Consider the following 23,504-nt stretch of genomic DNA (forward strand, 5'->3'; position numbering starts at 1 on the left):
CCTTGTGAAAAAAACTGGCACAAATCAGTACAAACTCACCAGCGTGGAAAAAAAGACATTCACGGAGAAATGCCCAGCGACCACTGTTAGACACTGAGCTGTGGTTTGGAACATCTGTCCATCTACCAATGATAGATTATCCAGCGCAGGGTCGTGCCAAGCCTGGAGTCTGTGCCACTAAACACTGGACACGCCCCGGTCGGAAAGCCGATCCATCACAGCACATTCACCCTAGACAACCCAGAAACATCAGTCCACCTAAAGCATCTTTGCTTAAGCCTTTGTACTGTGAAGGGAGCTGCAGTACCTCCAGGAACTAGGGGAGCATGCAAAGTCTGAACAGTCAAATGCAGAACAGAACCTGTGCCCATAGCTCTGCAGTAATGAGACCACACCATTACCCAGTGAGCCACTGTGTCACTTTTTGCCTGAGAACACATGAAATAAAAACTGTCAAATGACTAGAGAGACCGAATCTATAAACCTCAGATTATTTTTGTTTTTCATTTATTTAGTTCCTTTATTTCACGCTGACTGGATGGAAATGCCAGTCAGACACTCACGCCAAATGTAAATGAGGATTCCAGCTGGTGCATTTTATAAAGTTGGCCAGTGGTGGAACACGCCCACTTAACTGTGGCCTAGGAATCACTGATGAAGCTATGGTCTTATTTTCAAGAACGTGGGGAGAGGCAGACCCGGAAAACAGACACCCCCCTTCTCTTTCCCCTACATTTTTTTTCCCTTTTCAGAGCCCAAGTTTACATTTTGGCCACAGGCTGGAAAGTTCGTCTCTGGCTGACGACTGCGTGAAGCCTTCTGCCAAAACACCAGATGCCCTCAGGACACAACGCCAGTGGGCATTTTAGCTGTGCTCCATATCTGTCTCTCCGTGTTTAACCACTCACTGCTGAAAGAATTCATTCTCTGACTCTGGAAAAAAACTGCAGACGTGTGGAACATCTCCCAGACCTCCATATACAAAAGAAATATATAAACATAGACACCAATCAGAGTTAATCAGCTGAACAAGCCAACAATGTTCACTTTGCAAAATAATTAACATGCCCAGGGGGTCTTGCGCAGCCAGTTGACCTAGAACCCCTGGATTTTTTTGTTCCTGTTCTCCATTGTCATCTTTCTTTCTTTCTTTCTTTCTTTCTTTCTTTCTTTCTTTCTTTCTTTCTTTCTTTCTTTATTTCTGTATCATTCTGTCTTAATCCGATTGTAATGCATCACAACACAGCCACGTGAAGGACCTTGGGCACTATATAACAAGAAACTGCATTTGTTCAGAGCAGAAAGATGAGCAGATATGATGTGTTGCCACAGCAGCCAGAGGGAACCCTAACGGTACTTTGGCCATCATGTAATGAGCAGAGCAGAGGGTGTACGGAGCACGCTGGCCTGTTACAGCCCCTTTCCACCTTTTTCGACAGTTGACAACTGTTCATAAAACAACGGGTCAATTATGAGACCCAGCCGCATCCAAGTTCCTCACCAAGGGGGGGGGCAAGGAAGCCAGACATAAACAAAATGGTGATTAATGATGGGGATAGTGGGCGATTAATCACCCTTCGCTGACACCGGCGGCGATTCCAGCAGACCAGCAGGTGTCCGTTAATGGCGGTGTCTGTGTCATGGTTCACCGCGCAGGAGTCCAGGGGCTCATCGCCCAGGCTGACAGAATTTGCAGGAGGTCTAAATGCACACAGGGCCGTCCTGAGTGACACACGTAGGGGCATTGGAGAACCCCCCCGGCTCACCTTGAGGCCCCCCAGCTCCGCTGCAGAGCCACGGTCCACGCCAGTGATGTAGATCCCTAGGTTATACTCGGATCCCCCGCGGATCATCAGGCCGAGGGATCGACCGTTGTCCATAACCAAGTTCACCTGCAGGGGGAGCACACAACGGATTAAGAGAGAAAGAGAGAAAGAGAGAGAAAGTGCAAGAGAGAAAGCCTTTTACCAAGACCAAAGGTGGAAGAAAAGATGCTGAAAAATAACAAAAGATGAATAGAGAAATGCTTCACCCATCAAGAAATCACCACTCCCCAACCCATCACATACTGCTGATTGAACGGAACCCCTGAGTCACCACATTCCCCCCCTCCCCCCCAATACAAACGGAGATCATTTCCTGGCAGAAGCTGAAGTCAGTCTGGATCTCAGCCATCAGTAACCCCTGGATCCAGCGTGGCTGACGGGTCGCGCGGTCCTTGTTTTGGAGCCAAGGCTGTGCGTTTTGTCTCTCTGCCATTACAGTGTGAAGATTCATGATTTAAATGTGATCCAGCAGTCAGTCACTTCAGCCACATGCATATGGGCCACGATTCCCCACATGGCCGACCACCGCGTTTCCCCCGCGGCCAACATGCCTGTGTAGGCGTTTGCGGCGGATAGAGCGTGGGAGAAGGCGTCTCACAAGAAAGGGAGTCGGGACCAGCATTCAGTAGGAGCAAATGTCCAGCAGGAGGTGAGCAGGCAAGGAAGAAAAACAGCTTCTTCATCATGCAAACAGGAATCCAAGCAAAAGTGAGAGTCCCTTTGTCATTAACAGCCTTCAGGTGACACCTGGGGTAACAGACCCTTGCTCATCAGTGGCTTTGAGCCAGTAGGAGTATGGGAGCTTATCTGGTGACGGACGCAGAACTTCCATCTGAATTGCACTGATGAATATTCTACTGGAAAAATCTTATATAGTGTGAAAAAACAGTTTATACAGATGAGAAAATAATTAAATATGTTGTGACTAAGCGCCTTTGTTATGTGACTGGCCCCAGACAGACCCCAGCCCTTTAGCTGTAGGTCAAACTGACCCCAACTGCAGCACCCTACGCCACAAGGGGGCACTGTGTACGAAGGACAACATGAGAGGTCAATCTGGCCGAAGGCTGGTTGGACAGGGACGAAACAGGAGCACAGGGGAAGGGATTTAAAAGTCAGGGGGAAGGTGAGGAGAAGGAAAACTGGGAAAAGCGTACTCATTAGTGATACTCTCCTCACACAGGACCTCCATCAGCAAAAATATCCAAGATGCATCAATTTTTTTTATCGCGGTGCTCTGCACAAAGCATAATTCGTGGCTGGTCGTGTACCAAAGGCAGCAGTGCTCTGCAACAGGACCATACGTGGTGCTTGGAGCTCCTCGGACTCCGGTGACCTTGGTGTTATAAGCGACAACGAATTACCTCATTTTGCAGGTCCTTCCGTGTTTCTGGGGAGACCCGGGGAGAGACGCGGCAGATTCTCAGAGGGAAGCCGTCCGAGGGCGTGACGGACGGGATTTAATTAGATACCGGAGGAACCGTTCAGCTATCTGACCTAGGCACCCTAGGCAAGGTGGCCGTAATTAAATGAGCAGACTTCCCCTGCACGTACTTAAAACATTGTATTCCCAGATGAGCAGATATTGGAGCAGATGGCTCCCATGTTGCATGGACCAGGCCTGGGAAGTCGAACTTCGGCATTCGAATAAAATTAGAATTTAAAAGATATTTACATATTTGATGGCAAATATCTACGATCGAATTTTTGAAGATTTCAGTAGAATTCTGCTAGCTAGAATGGCTGAAACGATGTGAAACTATGTTAATCAGAAAATTAATCCGGCAATAAAAAACTTATCATGGAGGACCTCCCTCCACCATGCCAGAATAGCATTGCTTTGGAAATTATCATCAAAATACCATATCCCACAGTTTAATGTATGGACAGTATGATGGCATGAATAATTAAATTCTGCACAAGCATAGTTAGATGTAGCCTAAACTGAAGGTAGGATTTAATTGCACTGATGTTATTCAAATATTTTAAGCTATTTTATGCATATACCTCATAAGTTTGTGTTGGCTGCCTAATGTGAATCATTTGATATTTAAATTTCACACCACGATTTAGATGGCTTTTTGATGTTGCTGTTGCCATTTCTGTGGGTAGCTAAAAAAATAAAAATGTGTTAAATTTATTGTCATCATTTTCTTCACTTGGCAATAGACAACAATAGACTAATGTTGCAGGTGTCACCTATCACAATGGTTGCACAAAATGATGGGCTGGGTTTGTAGTATAACTTCATAATTAATATTTGAATTTCTTCAAATGATAAATCTGTTATATTATAAAAATTCAAATGCCTTTTTAAAAGAGTGTCTCAGCCCTAGCATGGCTCGAGAGATGCAGCTGCTTGGGTCTATAATGGAGATCTGAAAGTTTGGCTGAAGGTTGAGATTAATTCTTTCAGGAGGGTCAGGATAGCCCTGGTATCTGGGTCACGTGATCAACCTTCAGCCAAGCAGGACCTTTCTAGCATGTGACTCCACAGCTAGGTAACACGGAGCATGAATACAGTTAACCTTTTGCTGATTTTACATCTTGAACCACTAAAAAACATGTTGGCTCCTCGTTGTGATGTTTTGGACCCTGCCAAGTCAGACCAAGCCCTTACTGCTGACCTGCACAGCTCCAGCAAAGCACAAAGAGCAGCTAGACATTTATGGGAAATAATCTGCAACCAGAAGGCTGCTGGGTCAAATCCTAGGACACTTAATTCATTTAAAGAGAGTGCTCGAACATTTACTGAAGTAATGCTGGCCAAATGACCTACACACTCACAACTCAAGCACAGCAATCTAGTCTCATGGCAACAATGTAGAGCACAGTATCAAACATCTTTCATAGTTTTTAAATGTATATAAAAATACAACAAAGCTGTAATAAAATACAGGTGACACAGTGACCAACTAAGTCATATGTACAAATATCATATGTAAGCCACACATACAGATATCATATTTAAGCCACACACACAGATGACACATGTAAACCACATGTACACATGCCACATGTCAACCATGTATACAGATGACACATGTAAGCCACATGTTACTGTCATATGTAAGCCACATGTAGAGATTTCATATATACACCACATGTACAGATGTCATATATAAGTCACACGTACAGATGTCACACGCAGCTCCTAGTCTGCACACACACGCGCCCCACCTTCTTCTCATCGCCGTCCTGCAGCAGCGGCAGATGGCTGCGGCGCAGGCTGTCTACGCAGCGGCCAGCTGAGCCAGAGCCGGAGGCGGAGCTCCGGTGCTCGGGCAGGTCTGGGGGCGGGGACACGCTGCGGCCCTGCGGGTCCACCCACGTGTAGACGTGGTTGGTAACGTAGCCCCCCGGGATGCGGCCCACCGAACGCACAGACAGTGAGAGCTTCTTGCTGCCTTTCAGGACCTGGGGGAGGGAGGGAGAAAAGCGAGTATAACTGTATGGGCTTATGGGTAGTGAGGACCCTGCTATTAGTTATTAAAGGACTGAGAGAAGCAGTTTCAGTAATACAAACACTGCCCCACACACATGGAGGGCCTGTCCAGTTTCGGCTCAGTTAGTTGCCAAACCAGGACCCGTCCAGTACTGAGGTGACCAGGCAACAAGCAGAACTTCCCCGCAGCTGCCAGACCCTCAAACACTGCACTTCAGTGAAATGGGAACCGGAACGCAAGAAGGCTGGGAAGCATCCCTTAGGAAACATTTAATCTCCTCGCCAATAACAATACAAGAATGCAGTAACCGTCAGAAACAGGAGGCCAGGTTTTGCCCATTGAAATATCATTCTGAGGTCCGCGCTGAGCTGTCTGAATAAGTGAGGGCCCCATGGGTCTGACAGGGGCCCCCTGAAATTTCTGTTCTCCCCTCTCTCATCAAAACCCCCTTTCAGCATTCCCCTCACCAGGACAAGCCATTACTGCTAAATCATGAGACGTAGTTCTTTTGGAGTTGCCACGGCAATCAGGGTTAAGGAGACTCAACCCCCCCACCTCCCCTTGTGATAAAACGGTCTGTATTTTGCTTGCTTCTGGATACAGGTGCACTGCAAAAGGGGTGCTGAGAGATGGTTGCTCCTCCATTTCATGCGGAAGGGACAAGATGTAAATAGACTAATTTATCGCTGTTGGGGATGATGAATGTGTCCCAGGCAAAAGAGCGGCACACAGTCACCTTCTTGTTCAAAGAGTTGTCGGGCATGAGCGGTGGAAGCACCCCACTAATTGCCACAGCTAATTGAGGGAGGGCTGTATTAAGCAGCTTCAGCAGTGAGCTTACAAAAGTGAGTGGGGGGCATTTATTTAGCTATTGCAGCATCTTGGGGACTGCAAGGCAGACAAATAGACCCCCAGAACTCCCAGGCAGACCCCAAGCTCCTACCAGGTCATTTTTTTAACATGAGAAACAGATGCATAAATGAAGGAGAGACACAAACCCAGTGGCCATCGGCTTGAATTACCGTGACCACCAGGGCTGATAACGAGACCTTAGTGAATATCGCTGCGGGGGTGACAGGGCCCTCTGATCAGGGCCCATGTGTGATGCTGTTTCTAGGAGCTGCTCATTAGTGCGACCTGTTTGAACACCCGCCGACCCGCCCGGGCTCCGATTCTGCTAGCAGGTCGCCGTCTGGCAGGTGTACTGCAGGGTGTGGGATTGAATCACAGCGCTCGGCTGCACATTTAAATGCAGGGTGTGCGTCTCAGAGCAAGCCCTTCAAATTATGCCTAAACTGCTCCATTCAGAATCATTCTGGAAAAGAAAATCATGAAATAATTTGCCTGTCTGAAATACTTTAGATTTTTCACTGTATAATTGACACTGCTGGATAGCAAAGATGTGCTTAATGGAAACAGATTGAGAAGAAAGAGCGGAATCTAATAGATCTATCAGCTTTTTAATAATCCATTAGCCAATCAGAGTGGCCTGCTTGGGACCCACTGTGAGATGGGGCACTGCCATACAGTAAAGGCAAACATTCCTGCAAAGAGCTCAGATTCCGGCCAGAGAAAAACACAAACATGAGACGTGAGCTCGAAGCACACAGAACTGCCTGTGCTGGTGTTCTGGACCAGGAGCAACGTGGGATGCGGCCTGTGTCATCATGAGTTTATGCAGCAAGACATTCGTCTGGTCTGCAGAATGAAGCTCTCGCTTCTGTGAAAATGCCTCCCGTTACTGTTGTGCTCCATAAGCACCCGCTGCCAGGTGACACTGCGTGCGTCCCGAGAGCTAATGGGGATGTCCTGTCTGGTACTGTACCCCTTGGGACTGAGTCACTCCACAGCTAATGTGCACCCCGTTTCACTATCCGGTGCAACAAGCGGTTCTGTCATCGACTGCCGTGTCTCCTGAGGCCGCTTACTCAGGCCTGCTGACACGACTGTGGGTAACACGCTGCTTTCTTTCCCGCAGTTTCACGGCGGGCAAAGCAAAGGCGTCCTCTACCCTGTGTCCTTTCCTGTTGTGTTAATGATAATTGCAGGAGGCAGCGGGGTAGAGCAGGGTATGTTTTAGGCAAACGTTCTTTTCATCAGCACAAGTAAATCTATTACTTATTTCTTACCATGCAGTAGAGCTTGGTAATTTACTATCATGGCCGGTGTATGCTTCTCAGAAGCTCGCTCAAGATTTTCTTTTCTTGGCAATAGAAATACATTTCTCATTTGCTCGAAGTTGCCGTGGCTTGGTGTAGCAGATTTTTAATAGAACACCAATGCTCATTAGAAGAAAAGTCTCCCTGGAACACAGAAACATACCACAGGCTCTGACTAGGCCCACAGAACTGAAAGATATTTTAATGTTTTTCACATTTACATTTTTTTATTCCCACACAGATGACTCAGTTTTTGTCCCTAATTGATCCATACACTCGTGGCTACGATTCGGTAACTCTCTTCACTCTTATAACGTATCACAAACAGCCATGAACCTTTCCATAAATAAATGCGAATGCCAGCTTGAGTCAAGGCCGTGATGTGAACTTCAAATAACCCCCCCACCATACCATTAGCATCCTTGAGAGGCATATGTCCGGTTGCTCCGCCTTCGGCACTCGGCCAATCACAGTAGACTGCCTTGTCTAAATTCATGCATGGATGGCAGCATTAGCCCAGCACAACGGCATCCCATTGAACAAGCAGTCACAATGTACACAGAGATTAATCTAGAAATTAGTGACAATGAGTCCGAGGACTCGCATGTTTTAACAATGAGTCCCATAGCCAAATCAATGAGTCCCAAGTTGTAAAATATGGAAAAAAAATCTACAAATATAAAAACAAAATATATACAACAGACTTCGCATACCGAACAGAACGTGAAGTCTGGCCTTTCATCGCTTGCTTCTACGTATCGAAGCCAGCTGTACCTGGATAACCATTTGCATTTAAACTCACGGATTTCTTTGTTTTTGTTTCATTATTGTTTAAATCTATCGTTAATGTTTCTGCCGATGGACTGGCCAGTGGATTATAGAAAGAAAGTTTCCATTGGTAGGATCGGGTTTGTGAATGAAGCGTGCCGAAGTAATTGAAATTGCAGCAGATACCATTTGTCGTAAGATGGGCACCTGTGTTGTATTAGCCAATCAAAGAACTTGTTACATTGCTGAGGACAACCGGTGTCAATATGAAATAAGCACCGCAAAATAGAGCGGTTTTAGACAACCGATTTCTATTGCGTCCCGCGGAACGCACAGTATTAAAACCTTTGTATCCTATAGAGAAAGAATGCGTCCTGGACACAGGATGCACATCTAGATTAATCTCTGTGTACAACAAAAAACCGGAAATCCAAAAAGCGCCATGCTCCGTTTGTGTGGAGCCCCTAAATCAAAGCTGTAAGCCCGAGGTAATGGAGCTTCAAGCTCCGAATGAAGAGCTTCGATCCCCACACAGCAAGGATCGTATCACATGAATGGCCCAACAGGGAGCACATTGTGAAAATGCTCCCAGCAGGTCCCCCAACTGACCAGCTGCTTTAAATGAGCCCGAGGCTGCCATTCGACTCTGACTGTCACCCGACTGGCCTCTTCACTGAGAGACACCGTGCTTTTCTGTTTACTTAGCTAATTTTTATTCACTTAGGGGATATTTAGTGGTTTTACATCTTTTTTTAATTGCATGCCATACAATTTTACTATGCATAAACTCGTACAATATAGCGCGGGGGTATTTTTAGTCAGTCGATTCAGGCTAAGTGCCTTTTCGCGAAAGAGAGCAGAGAAGCAGAGCCCTCCTGGGACTTCAGCCAGGATCTTTCTGTTCCTTTACCATCCTTAACCACTTCAATAAATCTGTCTGACTACGTTAACATTTCAGATTTGCATATATTGCCCCGCAGCATCAACTTTTGTTTCGGCAGAATAGAAATGTGAGTTTCCCATCTGCGTGTATAATGTGAAGGCGATTTCACAGATATAACGAGCATGGATTCCTGTAGTCATTTTGGACCCGATCTCAAGTATCATCATCTTCTGTGATTGTAGTTCATGAGCATCCTGTTTCTGAGCAGGCAAAAAAGCTGCTCCTCTCTGCTCCCAAAGGCAAAGTTTACCATTACAAACCCTACGATGCATTAATGGCATCCATACCTAGAAAGGGTGCATTCAGTTTCCGATTAGAGCAACCCTAAGATAGAAACGCACATACATAGCAACGTGAATAGAGTTCAAGGGCACAAACGGGTCATTTATCATCATTTTAACTAATCATTCACAATCTATACCACAACTTATACGCTACTCTATGTCTGTCAAAGACTGTTCCCTATAGTACAAGTATATGCAGGCTTATGTTTAGTTTCAATATTACTGTTCTTGCTGTGCATTGACGAAAAACTGCTTTTGTGTAATCACAAAGGAACAAGTACTAATAAGTATTAAATGGACAAATAAATGAAAGCATACAACCCAGCACACATTGTGTAAGTTTGGGATTGTCACCCTTGCATTCTTGCACAAAATCTGGCTCGAGTACATTCTTTTGTTGTGTGGTAGACATGGAGCAAAGAGCCCCATGCATTTATATAAATGTGTTACAAGAAGGGTTCTATAGTGTTAATGACATACTTCTTCTACTTTACTACCACCTATATCAGCACAGAGAGTGGATGATTTATTGGATTAAGTGCCCCTCATTCAGTATGATAATGTTCACATTCAATGTTTGTCAACTGTTAAAAAAAACTACTAAAACAGCCCATTAAGCAGCAACTTCAGAGCTGAGTTCAAATCATATCGTTGTATGGCCAAGTGCTCTGTAATTGGCTAGGTGGTAAGAAGTCCCCTGTCTTTCGGTAATCCTTTCGGCTTCTGTGCATGACACAATATCTCGGACTAAGCTCCAACGTCTTTCTTTTTTAAATCATCCTATTCCTGCGATAATGCTGAATTCGAGCCCTTTTTGACCATGGAGCTTTGTGACAGTATTATCAAGTGTAGGTACTCCTCTGTCTCTGGCAGAAAGCCTCCCATCTTTATTTCAGAATGGATTTAGCGGTCAAACTAAGTAGGCCAGTCCATAATACTTGGATCACCTTCCATACAAACTCTTATAAAACTGCATCTCCATTTGTCAGGCTTTTTTAAAGATTCACTAATCTGCTGCCACATGATAGAAGCCCACTTCACTATTCTTTTCTTTTTTGCTAAATGTGGGCGTCTTTAACCTTGAGCGTAACTCTTAAAAAAACACCACTTCCAATTAAAAAATTCAGCATGTAAAAGTCTTTTCCAGTTTTTTTTTCCAGATTAAAAGGGTCCTGGCTCTCATCTTCTCAACATCACTCAAAACCAAGATGTGCAATGGTCTAAAGCATTGTTTCCCAAACTGGTCCTCAGGGACAAGCAGACAGTCCATGTTTTTGCCTGTGTTGGGAGCTGGGAGGAAGCAAAAATGTGGACTGTCTGCCAGGGAGCAAAAACGTGGACCGACTGTGACCGGGTTGGGAAACATTGATCTAAAGAAGCCATGATGATCATGCATACAGAATAACTTCATTATTGTTATATCTACTGCAAATTACCAAAAATTTAACACATGCAGTGTTGCAAAGAGCAGGACTCAACTGCAACATCTCCAAAGAAAGGTGTTTATTCAAGATGTTCATCATCAAAAACAGAAACAAAACAGCTGTAAGGTACATTTCCCTCACAGGCTGAAAGGTGAGGTGATCCACCACCTCAGTGTTTCCCAAACCAGTCCTCAGGGACACCCAGACACCCACCTTTTTGCTTCCTCCAAGCTTCCAACACACCTGAACCAAACAATCAAGCAATCAAGAACACCAAATACCTGGTACAAGTGCGTTGGGAGCTGGGAGGAAGCAAAAATGTGGACTCTAGGGGCTAGTCAAGGACTACACTGCACTTAGATGACACTGAAAAATCACAATATGTAAAAATTATGGGCGTCATTTCCTCTAATAAAGACAAAATGATTCTTACAACATGAAATCTCTTTGAAGCTTCTTTCACAGTGGTAATCACTATGGTAACCACATAGCCTAACAACACGGAGGCCCCCATGCACAGTTCCCTAACTACAAGCAGAGGCTGGAATATAGGTGGCTACAGTCTTCATGTTGGAGGGAACATGTACAGCAGAATGTCCTTTCGAGTACAGCATGAACAATCCGCACCAAAGGTAGAGAAAGCATTCAGCAACCTTCAGGAAACACAGAATTTCAAAAAGTAAACCACAAACCACACCGTGCACTCCTTCCTGGGGTGACTGAACCCTTCTAGAATGGCATATGGACATAGATACCGACAGTACCAGTCAAAAGTTTGGACACACCTACCTTATTATATACTATTTTCTACATTTAAGAATAGAGACATCAGTACTATACTATAACATCACAACTATAATATAACATATAGAATTATGAATTGACCCAAAAAGTATATAAGTATATATATATATATATATATATATATATATATATATATATAAATATATATAAAAAAACAATAATTTGTTGGTGTCACACTGGGCTCGTACGATCCTCATGTGTGCCACGCCCCCTGATTATCCATGTGTGCTTCCCTGATTGTACCCAGCTGTACCCTGTTATCTTGCCTATTTTAGTCCATGTCTTGCCTTAGTTCTTTGTCCGTCATTGATGTTTGTTTGTTTCAGTAGATGTTTCCTGATCCCTGTTTGATCCTACTCCCTATTAAAACCCCCGTTTTCCCCGTATTCCGCCTGCCTTGCCTGCTTCCTGCCCATCTGCCTGCCCGTGCGCATTACCCGCTCACCAGTGAACGTAACCTTTTGGGGGAGGGGGGTAGTTCTGTGGGAGTTTGCTTGTGCAATGCCTGTGGTCAGCAGAGTGATGGCGCCATTGGGTCCTTGAGTGTGGCCCTTAACCCCAATCGCCCCAGGGACTGGCTGGCCCTACTGTCTCCTCTACACCAGTTTCATGAGGTGGCCTCCTGGGATGCTTGTCCAGCTGTCCTGATGGAGGTCCCACATATATGCTGAGCTCTCATTGGCAGCTTTTCCTTCACTCTCTGGTCAAACTCCTCTGCTGGGTTTAGGTCAGGTGAGCAGGTCATGTGATGCAACACTATCACTCTCCTTCAGAGGTAGCTTGGCGTGCGCCAACTTCTAACTGATACTGTAAATGCCAGCAGTTTCCACAATGGCATCATGCTGCTCTATTGTTGATGAACAAATATCATTGTCTGGTGAGTTTCTAAGAACACTGAAGTCTGACAGACATACACCCACATTGTCAATATTGCTGCCAGTCTCCAGTCGAAGCGTGATGAAGAGAAATACACTCAGGCAAGTTCATAAGACATACTCCTTTCCCTCCGCACATCATTGGACAGTCTTTTATTTTTTTCTTACCAGTTGATTTATGAATATAAATTTTTCCCCAAAGATGATTTATGGATATACAGTACAAAGCATATTGATTTGCTTGGTTATGCTTGTAAAGCAACCAAGCAAGACAGGAGCTGAGTTACAGGGGGACTGGTTAGTGAGGGGCTGTGAACGCTAAACCCAGGAGGAGGAGCGGTTATACAGGCCGCTCCCGGTTTCCCTTTAGATCCACTGCTCCAGTGCTCACGTGGCCCGTGTTCCACTCTGCGCATTTCCATCAGTCCAGGGAAGGATTCCAGTGTGACTCCCCCCCCCCCCCCGTTCCGCATAACGCAGGGTCGAATCTTTCTGTGTGTCCGGGCCACCCGAAATCGAGAAATGATGCATTGTGTCTAGGGGTTATTTTCTGCTTTCTGTGCTCACTGGTCCAGAAAACTAACTTCAGCCTTGGCTCCGAACACCTCAAAGTGCGGATCTCGAATGGAGCATGCGTGATCGGGTGCCGAACATTTCCACTGCAGTCACATGCCTCTTGGACAGTGTGCAAGCTTCCCACAAGGCCTTTAGGATTTACAGGGGCCCCACTAGTATCCACGTTCAGGTTTATTCAAGCCCCTGTGGCCTCCAAGGTTTTCAGGTTATATCTGCACTGTCGTTACACTGCATTGGATGTAACCATCTTATTCGTTATTCTTTAAGTATTTAAATATAACTAAACCATCATGTCTAAATGATTCATCTAAACCCCATCTTTCCCACAGTTATTTGCTGTTGGTTACAGCAACTATTTTCTTAAATTGAAGACACGCATTTTTAAAAATATTTTACTATATTTCACCGTCCTAAAGCAAGCATAAAAAAGCAGCTGGAAACTACCTCAGATTCTGTCTCTCAGTACACAGGCAGGGAACACTCTGATTGGATGAGAAGGTTGACCCGCTCCTAATCATTTCACCAGGCAAAGGCAGGCTTATGTCACTGTTCAGCTGGCAGCGGGTCATTCAAAATCACAACAAAGCACAAATAGGGAAAAATACACAAATATATTGCAGGTCCTACAAGGTCTGTCGGTTTACATTTTGGGCCAGATTTGTCAGGATATATTTGTCATTTTCCTCGATTAGCCTTTGATTGGTTATGTTGATGGAATTCCGTTTTCTATACACTAGCGAAGCGGGTTTTCCATATTGCTTTATTTGTTTCCTTCCTGGAAAATTACCTGCACGACACTTCCTCGTGAAAATGTTTACCGCTAAATCCAATATTGTTAACCAATCAGCTGATGTCAAGATAATGGGTGACCGTAAAAGGCTCGCCGGGGCAGGAGGAGACGTGAAAGATCACTGCAATTTGCCGGCCTTCTGAACAGAGGCCAAGCCGGAATGAAAGAGCATCACTCCCCGCATGACCTACAGCATCAGGCGCCAGGCCAAGGCTTTGGGAACAAAATGCCACAAATAGGAAGGAGAAACTCTGCCTTGTTTACATCGAGTTCATGTTGGAGGAAACCACATTTCCACAATTTATTAGCCAGGAGAAGTTAAAACAACTACAGCGCATTGAGGGAAATACAGGGGTATCAGACTATGTAATTCCATGTAAATCTATTAAAGATTTATTTCATTCTAAACCTATATAGAACCTTCTGGAAAAATGCCAGCCCATGAGCAATTTCCACCGTTCCACCTGTTCTTTGCTGAAAAGTAATCAAAACAGCTGAGTAACCCGTACAGATTACGGCAGTGTTCAGCCGCTGCTTTAATCAATCCGGCGGCACACTGCACCATGCCTTCATGTCTTCGCTGTCCGTTGTCAGCAAAGACACATTTCATTTTCCTCTGAGCTCCTCGGCCCATAAAACTTCAGGCTAGACGCTGCCTGCTGTATCAGCTTGAGTAGGACGTTGGCATTTACATGAAAAGAGATGGTCATGTGAACCAAAAGCTAATGAAAACAGAAGTGGTAATGACCCCCGTTTGGGCCTTTACTCCCTGACAGGAATCATAATCCCAGCAGGGCGCTAATCGTGGCCTTTATTAAATTTTGTTTAGAGCACATTTGCACAGCTATAAATTGAAGAAAAAAAAAAAAACGCAACCCCCTGGGTAAATGTTTGGAAGCTGGGAATGGCATTATAAAAACAGTTCCGTGTAGAGTAGGCCTGGGACTATAATGTGAAACATTGAATGACTCCACAAAATAAGAGTGCTTCCATGTGCAATGGCCACACCACATCCTAAATCTCTCTTCCTGCCCCTCTCAGTACCCTCTTTGGCTTCTGCGCCCCCCCCCCCAAAAAAAAAAATTCATTTACCCACCGCCTATCTGCTTCACTGCTCACATCACTTCTATCCCTTCCATCCACAACCTCCAGACAAAAAATAAAAAACCGTAAACACCATTTCTATCAGACTGCTCTGACCACTCTGACCACATACTGTAAGGAAGTTTCACGCTGTGTGTGATTAACACACCAATTCAGCAAGATTCCTCAGACCTGGACAGGTAAATAAAAACAAAATCATGCCCCCCCCCCCCATATGCCCTGGGGGGCGGGTGTGGGGGTTTGCAGCCATCTGGGCCATTGCAATATTTTAAGCCATTTCTTACCACATTAACACCAAAGTTGGCATCTGGATCATTTCGGAATGTTACAGCCACGTCATTTCTATTTGCGTCTGTCAGATGTATTTATTTCTTCTTTCTTGCTTGTTCACTTACCTGTAACCACCAAACATGTAAAATTCGCCTAAACTGGCTATACCGTATGTCCCTCAAAGGAGATATTGAGAAGTACTACAAGTATAAGTAATCCTTTGAGAAAGCGAATTTGTATCCAAGTCTGTTTCTCTTTGCCGATGTGACACTGCCGTGTTTTAGCGGAAGAGGACTTCCATTGCCATCTTCTCCTTCCCAATCTCAGTTTGGGGGGAATGCTGTTTGACCTTTAATGGTTCAGTGCAGACCACCACTAACTGCTCTTTATCACTACATGCCCTGCGAAAGGTTGTTCCACTTTCAGCTGAAGTCTAGTCGGATTCAGCCGGCTTCTTCTCTCCCTCTCCGTCTTTGAGGAGACAGAGAAAAGGCACTATTAAGGGTTACTTTCCGAATACAGAATAAGCTGTTGAGGATTTCAGCTTGTCCAGTGATGTACACAAGACGTTTAGAGATCGATAGAGTGCCCTTAACTGAGTGCAATTACCAAGCCGTTGTGTGTGTGCGTGTGCTCTTCTCTGCTGGCTCCAGATGGACAGAGCCTCATTCCCACCTTAAGCCAGATGACTAGGTACAGAATCATCAGAACACATCGGCAATCAGGAGTCACTGGGCTCTCAGTGTGACTTGCCAATGCGGACGTCACCATCGTTATCGATAGCTGTGTTCCGGAGGGCCAGTCCAGGTTAGCCAGATGGCCATAAGCCATGGGGAACAAGGTTATTTTTAGAAATATGGAGGACCTGCCCAAAGGGGTCACCTACATCAGCCAAGGTCAAGCCCTCTCCCGATGACCCTGAGCCCCCTGCCCCAGCTTCCTCTACAGTCAGATCAGGTTCACAGACCTCCTCGAACTGGCAGCATGCCCCCACGGGGACCAAATGCTTCAAAAGGCCAACACAACTCTGTCATCCAGGCTGCCCGGACACTGCAGGGCCAAAGAAACAAGGTGTCCGTCTCGACGTGCATTCCACCATCGTCCGCTGTGGGTCTGAGCTGCTCGGGCATGCCAGAATGCTGAACAATCAGAGCAGTGCCTCGAATACAAAATCCGTCTCTCTGAAGTTTAGCGTACACAAGCCCACAAACCAGTCCCAACATCAGAGCTGTCATTCATCATCCCCATGCCGGTGCAGTTGGAAGATGTTTTGCAATGTTAGATCCTCAGAAAGAAGGGGAATAAAATATGAAGTGTATTACAAATAAAATGAGATCTTGTGCCTTCTTCTTAATGATACTTTGGAAAGCATGTTTCTCTTAAAAGACACATCCTGTACACAGTTCATTCCCCCTGCCTCTTTTCTGTGGAGTACTGACTATGTAGCCGTCATATACATCCTAAAAATAAAAAACCTTCACGCTCAAGGGAATAGGTTTGATTTCAAGAATGGTATGGATCAAATCAGCCCCCAAATACATGTTTGTACTGATATCATTGTGGGGATTGTCGATTCATTTCTATGGGCAAAGCCCCAATCACAACAATTACAACCGTAACCGATACTCAGCCACAACCTTAACCATAAGTAACCAAGACTTTCATTTTCAGTTTTTGATTGCAGTCACAGATTATAACATTGATATATACATGAAATAGGCTATAAATGCAATAATAAATTTAGGAAAAGAAAAAAAAAAAACACTTAAGCAACGAAATTACAACATGTCATATAATATGTTGACAGTGAAGTTTTCAACAAATGGAGGACGCTTGTCACCGTGTGCAAAAGATTTACCAAGTGCAAAAATCGTACCAAACAGTCATCTGACATTCTTCCAGTGAGCTCTTGTAATCAACAAATCGAACAATATTGGTAATCACTCCCTGCAATCTTGTCCCCATTGACTGCAGGAAGTCAAAAAACCCACATATTTGAGTCGGAATAGGCAGATGGAAATGTCTTGCCTTTGCATTGCATCCTACAGTGAAAATAAGGCTGGACGACATGACATCAAATCAATATCACGATTAATTGGACATTTTACCTCGATTACGATTAATAAATGATTATTTTTCTTTGATTTTTATTTCATTGGCAAGGTTTGTACTGTAAATATGCGCAACTATTAAGGCTGGGATATTTTTTCTAATGATAGACTGTCTTAACTTTATGATTTTAAAACAACTGAAGGAAACACACAGATGAACCATTTATGGTTATTTTTCGAATATTTCGAAAAACTGAAATCAAAGCACAAATCGTTTGAAATGAAAACGTCATATGAAAAATGTCACATTTCAGTTTTAATGTAAAAAACAAGTTCCCTAAAAAGTAGATAATAAATAGCCTGCATTCCTTGCAGAATAAATTGTTTATAATGATTACGTCTGTCCGGGTGAAATTGAGCACTATAAGTGGATGATCATTATAACCAATTTCTCTTTTTCTTTACGTTTCAGGCTATATGATATGAGCAAATTGGAGGCAGTAGAAAGAAGACCCCATCTAATTAGCTAACAGCCCTGCACATCAAAGCAGCTAGAAGATTATGTTGTGCACGTGTGTCTATGAATGTGTAACATGCATGCATGGAATTTTTCATGCCGCATGGTCCACAGCATAATTTTCAAGCACTTTGGATCCAGAGCTGAGGAAAGATCCCAAAACTGTCACTTATTACAGCAGCTTAGAGAACTTATACTTTTTAAGTAATTAGACTCTGTTTACATAGCTGAATATTCACTTACAGTAAATGTTTACCACACTCAAACGCTGTCAATATCAGGCTACTGCATTGGAAACAAACCCAGGACTTGACCAAGGACCCTCTCTGCAATCCAGACACTTTCCTTAAGGTTAACAACTATGTTCCTTTCCATTTCTGTCGAGCGTTGCTTTTGACGTGGGGAAGAGGCGCCATTTATGGAGATAACATGTAAAAAAATGCTCAATAGTATCGAAGGAAATCTCAAAAGGCTTTTAGAGCAAGAAGAGACCTGGGTCAGCATGGTTGCAGGGAGAAATATGAAGTGACTAAATTGAATCACATTGCACCCCCCCCACCCCCACACCCTACCCTAAGGGCGATCAGAGAAGTTGTCTGTCTGTGCCAAACAGATTCATGAGCAGTTTGCAAAATTTGCTGTCACCAGACGTTTGCCATGGTGAGGCCCCCTCCCCCTATCACCATCCATCTTTTTCTCCCTGCATCCCACCCTCAGAAATCCCTCCTCGCTCTTTCATCACCACCTTGTCACTTAAGGTGCATCCAAAATCACATACAGTTGCAAGATATGTGAACCTGGCTTTCTACATTAATTTGTCATAAAATTGCATTGTTCTTGAATGTATTGAACACATCACTCGAACATTCACAGTGCAGGTTAGAAAAGGTATGTGAATCTCTAGCCTTAAGACTTCAACGAAAGCTAAAAGGAGCCGGGAGTTAGCAGACCTGAAGTCTGGTAAATGAACTGGACATTGGAGGTCTAGGTTACAGCTGCTTTGACTCATAAAAAACTCAACATTTTCACCAAACAACGATGACTCCAAAGATACAACGTAGAATGCTCAGTGAAGTAAAGAAGAACCCCAAAGTAACAACTAAAGGCTTAAATGAATCATTGTAGCTGGTTAACATCTCTGTTCATGAGTATATAATACGCAAAACATTGAACAAGTATGGTGTCCATGGTAAAACACCTTGTAGGAAGGCATTGCTCTCCAAACTTGAAGTTACTGCTAGTGGGAAAGTGTTCTTTGGACTGATGAAACTAAGGTTGAATTGTTTGAGAAGAACATACAGCGCAACATATGGTGTACAAAGGGAACCACAGACAACCATGACAACATCATCTCAACGGTGGAGGAAGCATCATGCTTTTGGGCTGCTTTGACAAATCAATTCCCAAGATTATCAAGGTATCCTACACATAATATCAAGGTGGTTGTCTGCTAGATGAAGTTCGGTAAAAGTTTGATGATTCAGCAGTACAATGACCCTAAACATCGAAGTAGATCTACTATGAAGTGGCTTCAAAAAAGAAAATCTGCCTTTTTGAGTGGCCCAGTCATAGCGCAGCCTTAACCCAAAAGGGATGCTATGGAATGATGTCAAGTGAGCCGTGTCTCACCACACTTGCTAAGAATACGACTGAGCTGAAGCAGTTCTGAAGGAAGAATGGTCCAGAACTACTCCTGAATGTTGCAGATCTGCACCTACTGAAAGGGCTTGTTTGAGGTCATTGCTGCCAACGCAGGTTTGACCAGTTATTTAATCCAGCGGTTCACTTAATTTTTGTAATCTACATTGTCAATGCCTGAACGATGTATTTAATAAGTACAAGACCAATACATCAGTGCATGTTATTAGAATAGATTGTGTTTGTTCATTATTGTAACTTAGATGAAGATCAAATGATATTTTATGACCAATTAATGGTAAGTATTTCTGAAGAGTTCATTTACATTTCTTGCAATTATATATTTACAGAATACACACTGAATTTTGGTAGAAGCCTGCTCACTTGTTAGAGTAATACGTTCTGTATATGTGCATCAGAACATTTGAATTTGCGGTCACCATCATACATAGTACCTGACCAAAGCGTTTACTTACTGTACAATGTAGCTTAATGTAGCAAAAATTTAAAACTTAAAAACTATCAAAAAAAAACTTTGGCTAAAACTTATGTAACTTACATATTGTTACATATGCTAGACAGCATTTCATCTACCATCTTGACACAAATTTCTGAACCAGTGACGTTCTTCATCTCTGGATGCTGCTCCAGCGGCCTTGTGGAATAATGTAGCGGCCATCATCTGCATACTGCTCATGTCATATGCTATACTTTGCCTACTACATCGCAAACAAGTACGCGACTTCGATCCACCCTAAGTCTCTATCTTCCACCTTCTCATCTCACCTGCCCACAGTTCCATCTCTGGGCAAAAATACCACCGACCGGTTTTGACAGCCCCTGTTCCATGTTGTCACAAGCCTATCAAGAGTCAAGGCACATGGTTGGCTGGGGAGCCAAAGCTCTTGGACAAGAGATTTATCACATCTTATTGATCGTTTATTTTTCTACCGTCTTTCATTTTTGTCTTCGAGGGGACCACGGCTTCCTTTCCATTACACAATGCACAATGTAACGATATGGTCCACCCACAAGACCCAGTCGATGAACCACGGCCAAGAATAAATCAGCTTTCAACTGGTCTAGTGGAAAAAGGGAGCCGAGACATGTAGTGCAACAGGCACCTTTTTAAGCTGGGGGCCTGTGATGGGCCAAATTCCAAGGCAGCCTGTTTACTTTATATCTCCTCACTTACGAGAAGCCCTGTTACAGAGAAAGGCACTTGTGCACCTTTCTAAATGTTATACAACTTAACTAGAGTGGCCGAGCTCTAGAATCTTCCTCAAAACAACAGTACTGCAGCAGGCATTTTTATGTGAACCTGTGATTCAAAAGCCTTCTCACCCAGTCAATATCTAAATCGACAATAATCTCCACCATGTGTTTCTTCTTTTTATGGTCTGTCCGAATAGCTCAATGGCCATCTGTGACGTTTGATGGCAATTCTTAGAGAGAAATTACCTTCGGGGACCACGAGGGCATTGACTGAACAAGCACGCATGCGAGTCAGAGACGTGAAGGCCTAAACATCCTGCTTTTATACCTACGGTGAACAGGATGTGTTGCTGCAAAAGGCCATGGCGTTCGGATAAAGGAAAATACAAAACCTTGGCCTGTCCTCACATCCTCCTGCCTGATTCCTTACGAAAGGCCAAGTGCTTGCGCCCCTGAGCTGCAGCGACCGCTGGAGGAACAGGAGCTCTGGATACTTTGGGGCCGTCGGGAATGTGGGTAAAAAATATTAGTTGGTACCTTGGGCAGAGCTTAATGCTCCCCCCTTCTATGATGTCATAAGCAGGAGGGGGCGTATCCCTTATTCTGATTCTGATATCATACATGCTTATGCCATGCGTTGCCGATAGGGGCCCTATGGTTTTGGAGACAAACTTTAATAGAATGAAAATACATTACATGAATTTATTTATTTGTTATTTTTAATTACGTTTTTAGGAAATAATAAAACATATGGCAGGATGAATACACGTCCAGCTGGGTCCGTCCGGCCGCCACCATGTGTTAGAAGTAGGCACAAGCGCTATGGCGTATTTTAAAAGAAAGCACTAAGTTTTAAAGAAGAAAAACTTTAGAAAAGAAAAGCAGGTGGAATTTAAACAAGCATAAACATGCCAGAAAGAAAGAGAAGAGCAAATGCTGAGTTTAAACAAGCACAAGCGAATCCAATTAACATACAGCATGTCGTTTTAAAAGAAGAAAGCACTTAAATTCATTACATTTAATCAGCACGTTAAAAGAAAGACTTTAGCGGTATTTACCAGTGTTAGGTTGAAGAAGGCATTTAACAGCAAACTTTTAGAAGGAATAGGCTGAAAGGCGAAATGAGCGAGTCCCAGAGCTCGGCCATATGCGGCTGGTCTGTTTGATCAATGGGGTCAAAGTGATAGACCGAAGGGGCCAGCACTTGGCGCATGCGCACTCACGCAGACGCCCATTTCAAAATGGCGGCACCAACGGATGCCTGTTATTTCAAATAAAACCATATAACCATAACGTTTTTAAGTAATGAAGCACTTTTCTGCCAATTTGAATAATAAAGTAAAGCGCTCTAAGCATTTCCACAACAAGAATCAAGGAATAACGTGGGCAATCCTTGTTTAAATGAGCGCATGCGCGCTCTCTCTCTCTCTCTCTCTCTCTCTCTCTCATGTAGCACATGAACGCAGAGACACACAATATTTTCTTTAAAGAACTAATATTTTTTGTGGGCCGACTACTCATCACGGCAGAAGAGAGCGAGAACATGGAGGAAGGATGCAATGGAAGACCGCGATGGACCGTTCAAAGGCAAAGGACCGTTCAAAGACATACATGGAACACAGAGAACAACAGTAAGCTGTCAAGCATCAAACTCGGGCAGCAGGTGATGCAGTGGGTCAGGAATGAAACTTAACGAGACACAGAAATATATATTAAAAATGACATAAGGGTTCATTATTATTAGTTATTAACTCACTGGAAGAGACTTGGCAGAGAATGAGCATCGACTCACAGGTGCCACCCAGCAACATCCCTTTACAGACCCGGTACTTCAGACGTGGCAGAAAAGCAGCATGGTACATCACGGCCCCACATAAGGTGCTCACATTCACAATCCCCCCCCCCCCCCCGCCAGCCGACCCATGTTATAATCCTCCTTGAAACATTCCCACAGCGATACGTCCTAGATGACAAGTCTCCAAGGACCTCATTTTCCTGCAACGCTCCTGAAGCCACCAGGGTGGAAATGGGCCCCCGCAGTGGGGTCACCATGACAACTCGGTCGCATTCTCAACCTCCTGTCAGCGCAGGAGACCGGAGTAGGACTTGGAGGAGCCTGAATACCCACAATACTTCTGCTTGCCTGCACAGTCAAGCCAGTCCTTGCTGCTCAAAAACACAAGCACCTGTGCTTCTATGGGTGGAGCCTGTCTCAGAATTGAAGACACCTGCACACAGAAGGGGAGCTTCTCTCCCACTGGCATCCCTGTATTAAAGATGGTGGGTGCTGAGGCTATGCTGAGGATGTTAAACTTACCCAGAGCAGCCTGGATTTTAACCACGATTTTTAAATGAAATCGCTTAGCACTCAGACACTGCGAAGCGCGCACATAAACGGGACTAAATCCCACTCACTGAGCCTCAAAGGGGGTGCACTGGCACCTCACCGAAAAGTTTTCGCATTTCACACGTGGTGATGTGGTTCCCCGCCACCTGTCCTCCCTGATAACAAACAGTGGCCAGTTTGCAGCAAAGGCTGCAGTCAGATAGGGGCTTGAGGAGTGGTCACCCACAGTTGACCCTACATTGACTTGACCCTCCAGTGACATGGTATCTAACCTCAGGCAGGTGGGACTGGTGTCGCAGCCCACAGGCCTCCTCACGGGATGCTCACAGGGGGAGAGAGGGCACTGTTTCCACACATTTGGCCACTGTAACTTTGGGAGAGGGCTGATATTTATTCAGCTACACAATGTTCAATCAAAAACTGACAGCGAAAGAAGGGATAACCATTCTCCAGAGATGAATCACCTC

The 23,504-nt window shown here is 44.4% G+C and overlaps 1 protein-coding gene across 4 annotated transcripts in view; it reads right to left on the bottom strand.

Moving 5' to 3' along the window:
• The window catches only part of whrna (whirlin a), a 55,242-nt gene that overhangs the window by 23,877 nt on the left and 7,861 nt on the right, over positions 1 to 23,504 (bottom strand). For all 4 annotated transcript variants that reach the window (XM_049020990.1, XM_049020993.1, XM_049020991.1 and 1 more), the window contains 2 exons: positions 5,007 to 5,243; positions 1,767 to 1,892 (listed from right to left, as the gene is read on the bottom strand). In XM_049020990.1, the coding sequence (XP_048876947.1) occupies positions 1,767 to 1,892; positions 5,007 to 5,243 (363 nt within the window). The remainder of the gene's footprint in view (positions 1 to 1,766; positions 1,893 to 5,006; positions 5,244 to 23,504) is intronic.

The sequence above is a fragment of the Brienomyrus brachyistius genome, chromosome 7 (assembly GCF_023856365.1).
Source record: "Brienomyrus brachyistius isolate T26 chromosome 7, BBRACH_0.4, whole genome shotgun sequence".
In the NCBI taxonomy this organism is placed as follows: Eukaryota; Metazoa; Chordata; class Actinopteri; order Osteoglossiformes; family Mormyridae; genus Brienomyrus; species Brienomyrus brachyistius.